The sequence below is a fragment of the Cucumis sativus genome, unplaced genomic scaffold (assembly GCF_000004075.3).
Source record: "Cucumis sativus cultivar 9930 unplaced genomic scaffold, Cucumber_9930_V3 scaffold91, whole genome shotgun sequence".
Taxonomy (NCBI): domain Eukaryota; kingdom Viridiplantae; phylum Streptophyta; class Magnoliopsida; order Cucurbitales; family Cucurbitaceae; genus Cucumis; species Cucumis sativus.
The window spans coordinates 220,161-224,958 of NW_022279580.1; the positions used below are offsets into that span (position 1 = coordinate 220,161).

Here is a 4,798-nt window from a genome sequence, read left to right on the forward strand (position 1 = left end):
TGTAGCAAAGGGCTATAACCAACAAGAGGGAATTGATTTTTTGATACCTTTTCACCAGTGGCGAAAATAAGCACTGTGAAGATATTCTTAGCTCTTGCCACATCCTATAATTGGTCCATTAGCCAAATGGACATAAATAATGCCTTCCTCAATGGAGACTTATTTGAAGAAGTGCACATGACCCTACCATTGGGTTATCAAGTCTCTCAAGTACCAGACAAAGGAGAGAAATTGGCTTGTAAACTAAATAAGTCCATTTACGGTCTTAAACAAGCATCAAGGCAATGGTTCCTAAAATTTGCAGCAACAATATCCTCACATGGTTTCATCCAATCCAAGGCTGATTACTCCTTATTTACTAAGGGGAATGGAAGCACCTTTGTAGCATTATTAGTATATGTTGATGACATATTACTAACAGGACCATCTCCTTCGAATATCAACTCAGTCAAAGATTCTTTGAAGGCACACTTCAAATTAAAGGACCTAGGACAAGCAAGATACTTCTTGGGTCTAGAATTATCAAGATCTGAACGAGGACTTATGCTCTCCCAAAGAAAATATTGTCTTCAAATCCTAGAAGATACTGGTTTTCTTGATTCTAAATCAGTTGTAGCACCTATGGATCCTAATCTGAAGCTATGTAAATCTGAAGGAGAACAACTGACTGAGGAAGACGCCACTTGCTATAGAAGATTAATTGGCAGACTGATATACTTACAAATATCCAGACCTGATATTTGCTTCTCTGTTCACCGCTTAAGCCAATTTCTGCATAAACCTACTAAACATCACCTAGATGCTGCTCATCACCTATTGAAGTACCTCAAAGGTTCCCCAGGACAAGGTGTTTTAATAAAACCTATTGATTCGTTTCACTTAAAAGCCTTCGTTGATGCTGATTGGGGATCGTGCCTTGACACTAGAAGATCGGTCACAGGGTTCTGCATCTTCCTAGGGGATTCCATCATCTCCTGGAAATCTAAGAAACAACCAACCGTCTCAAGGTCCTCTGCAGAAGCTGAATATAGAGCCTTAACATCAGTCACCAGTGAGCTAGTATGGATCACACAGCTCCTTACTGATTTTAAAATAAAGACCTTGATGCCAACCACTGTTTTCTGTGATAATCAAGCAGCCATTGCTATTGCTTCGAATCCGACATTTCATGAACGGACAAAACACATAGAAATTGATTGTCATTTTGTTCGAGACAAAATAATTGAAGGATTTCTAAAGGTTTTACCTATCAACACTAGCCTACAACTAGCTGATATGTTCACTAAAGCACTACCTTCATCTACCTTAAACAGACATATATCCAAGTTGGGAATGAAAGACATTCATCGTCCAACTTGAGGGGGAGTATTAACAATAAAAGTAGTTAGACTGTTATTTTCTGTTGTATTAGTTGTATTAGTTAATATGTTATTTTCTGTTGTATTAGTTGTATTAGTTAATCTATTAGACAGTTATCAGTTGCTGCCAAGCATCTATAAATACCAAGCTTGGTTGATGTAAATATCTTTGACATACAGAAATAAAGAATTTACTGCAGTCAGTAAATCTTTTCTCCCAAATTCTGCTTCTTCTGTTAATCACCGATAGACCATGTTGTAAATATTGGTCTATCACTAATAAATCATATGAGTCTATCAGCGATAACTTTGCTATATTTGCATTTTTTTTAATGTTACTATATCCTTAATTATTATTTCTCAAATGGTCATCTATTACAATTATCCTAAAAAAATAACGAGTTTCATGGACTATTCTATTTTGTTACGTGGGCCATAAACATTTTATTTGATTTATTATATTTATAAAAATTAACCATAAAACAAGACTTTTGTTTTTCGTTTGAGATGGAATGAATTAACAAATATGTATTCAGTAGATAATTTCTATTTAAAAAAATATCTTTTCAAAGTATTTAATTTACCTAGTCAGAATTCTGAAATAATATATATTTTTTGTATTTTTATTGTATGGGTACAGTGAATTTTAAATTTTAAAATGTTATTAAATGTAGTATTTGATGAGGCGAAATTTGTTGGCAAATTAAAAAGAAAAATCAATATTGTTTTTTAAAACATTGACTTTGGACAAATGAGGAATATGAAAAATAAAAAATGGGCTTAGTGGTTTTTAGATTTTAATTTCTTCTCTCTCAAGATCTCTTTGCTAAAAATGACCTTAGGAATATGAAGCTTTTAAGATTTAAACATTTTAAATAGGTAACATCAAAAACTAAGAAAGTTATCTATAACAATAACAATAATAAAAATACGACTAAAAGTTTAGAGAACGGTAAAAACTAAGAAAATTATCTATAACAATGATAATAAAAAAATACGACTAAAAGTTTTAAGAAATGACAAGAGAGCTCGAGAGAAAGATAGAGAACTCAGAGAGTGATGAGAGAAAAAGTGAGTCTTTTTCTATGTATTTTATTAAGGGAAAAAGAAGAATTTTTTCCCTTCCAAACTTGTATTTGGTAAATTGAAATAATATTTATAAGTATAACAAAATTTTAAGGTCAATCAATGATAGACATGGTTAGACTCTAATAGATATCCATCCATGTCTATTATATCTCTACAACAAAAATGGTATATGACGACAGTTATTTTCTGTCACGAATAAAATCCGTGACAGTTATTTACAGTCATAGTATTGGAAAGTCATGAAAAGTCTTTACATGACAGTTTTCAAAAACTGTCGCAATAAGTTTTTTCATGACAGAAAATAAATGTCGTTAATTACTATTTTATGACAATAAATAATTGTCATCATTTGCCTATTAATGACAATTAAACAAATGTCGCAAATTTGTTTATTATGACATTTTTGAATTGTCAAGGATATGTCAATCCTGACAGTTCTTTTAAAAATAAATGTCATCTTTTCGAAATTGAAGACTGTAGCCACCTATTTTTACCTCACCAATATTTTTTTTTAAAAATAATATTAGTAATAATTGCTAAACTTTTATTTATTTATTTATTGAAAAAAAAGGTAATAACATAATATCTTATAACATCTCATTTTTTTTATTTTAAGAAATAAAAATAAATCAATTTATTTTAAATAAAGTATTTAATATCACATTTACCTTATTTGTACTATTTTAGGAAAAAAAATAAATGAATTTGTTTTAAAAAATATTCTAATATCAATTTTGACTTATTTAAATCATTTTATGAAAAAATGAAAATCAATTTTAAATAAACGTATTTCAATACTTATTTGATGTATTAATTTACTTTTCACAAATTTCAAAATATCTCATTTAATTTATTTTAGAAAAATAAAAATTTGTTTTATTAATATAATATCAAAATTTGATTTTATTCTTATTAGTTTTTCTTAATTTGTAGTACACTCCATCTATAAATAGGGGCCTTTGTCATTTGAGAAGAGAGAAAAGTTTTTTGAGGAGAAAATTTTGTTACAAAAGGTCACCGAGAAAGTGTTAGAGAAATTTTTTTAGAAAATCTCTACCATTTGAAAGAAAAAAAAACTTTTGCAAAAGGTGGATATTTTTATTTATTTATTCTTGGTTTCTTTTACTTTCATTGTTATTATTTTTTTTAGAAAAAAAATCTTAATCTTTTTCTTCTCCCAAAAAATAGAGAAAAAGAAAAAGACAGACTTTTTTTATCTTTATTTTATTCTCTTTAAATATATATATATAAAACGAAAATTTCATTTATTTATTATTATTAATATATTTTTATTTGTTATTAATGTTTTTTTATAAAAATTTCTGTTTTTCTTCTTTTTAACTTTATTACTGTTTTTAACTTCTAAAAACTTCTGTTTTTCTTCTGTTTTACTTTATTATTATGACTATAGCTTTCTATATATTTAAAATTTTTAGTACTGATTTATTTATATAATTATTATTTATTTGTTATAATAATAATAATTATTATTATGGGTGGCAGCAAGACAACTTGGGCCCCACCACTTTTTTTTAAATAATCTTTTTCTTTCTCTTCTAATTCTTCTTCCTTTTATTTATTTTGTTTCTTTATTTCTTCTTTCCTTTTTCATTATTTATTTATTTCTTTCTTTCATTTCTTTCTTTCTTCTTTATTTTTATTTATTTATTTATTCATTTTCGTTATCTATCGTTGCTATTTCTTTTTTATTTCTTTTAAATTATTTTTATTGCATACATAATAATTATTCTTACGTAGTTTTAAACTTATGAATTTCTTTTTGCACTTTGCGATGTTACCATGACATTTTATATCAATTATTTTTTTTCTTCTTATATCGTATTTATCTTTACATTTTATCATTCTAAAAAAATCTGACGGTGAAATTAGAAATATCTGGAAGTCCGTTATTTTCAAATTCTTCAGGTGAGGGAATCGGTTCTTTGGGAGTCCAAGATCGATTCCTAATATTTTTTTAAAAAATCAAATCTTATCTTACTTGCTTAATCCGTCGTGTGATATATTTGATTCCATTGTGCATTATTTCCTATTGATCTAATTTTGAAATATTTCTTAAATTTTCTTTTTTAACCGTTTAGAAATTTTTACTTTAAAACTATCCTTTTTAATTTTTTTAAAAAAAGTTTAACATATAAATATATATTTCATAAGTTTTCCCGAATCAACTTTTTAATAACTCACTTCTATTTCGCTAAAAAAAATTCCTATGATGGAATCTAGAAAATTTGGGAGTCCAATTTCCTAGAATTCTTAAGGTGAGGGATCAATATCTTTGAGAGTTCGAGATTTGATTCCAAGAAAAAATAAATTTTATAAATATTTTTTAAAAA

General features: G+C 27.3%; 1 protein-coding gene across 1 annotated transcript; it reads left to right on the top strand.

The window, feature by feature from the left end:
• The first annotated feature begins 48 nt into the window (after nt 1–48).
• Nucleotides 49–1,359, top strand: LOC116406359 (uncharacterized mitochondrial protein AtMg00810-like). Its single transcript, XM_031890079.1, has one exon. The coding sequence runs from the start codon at nt 127–129 to the stop codon at nt 1,357–1,359; it is 1,233 nt and encodes a 410-aa protein (XP_031745939.1). The 5' UTR covers nt 49–126.
• The last annotated feature ends 3,439 nt before the right edge of the window (nt 1,360–4,798 follow it).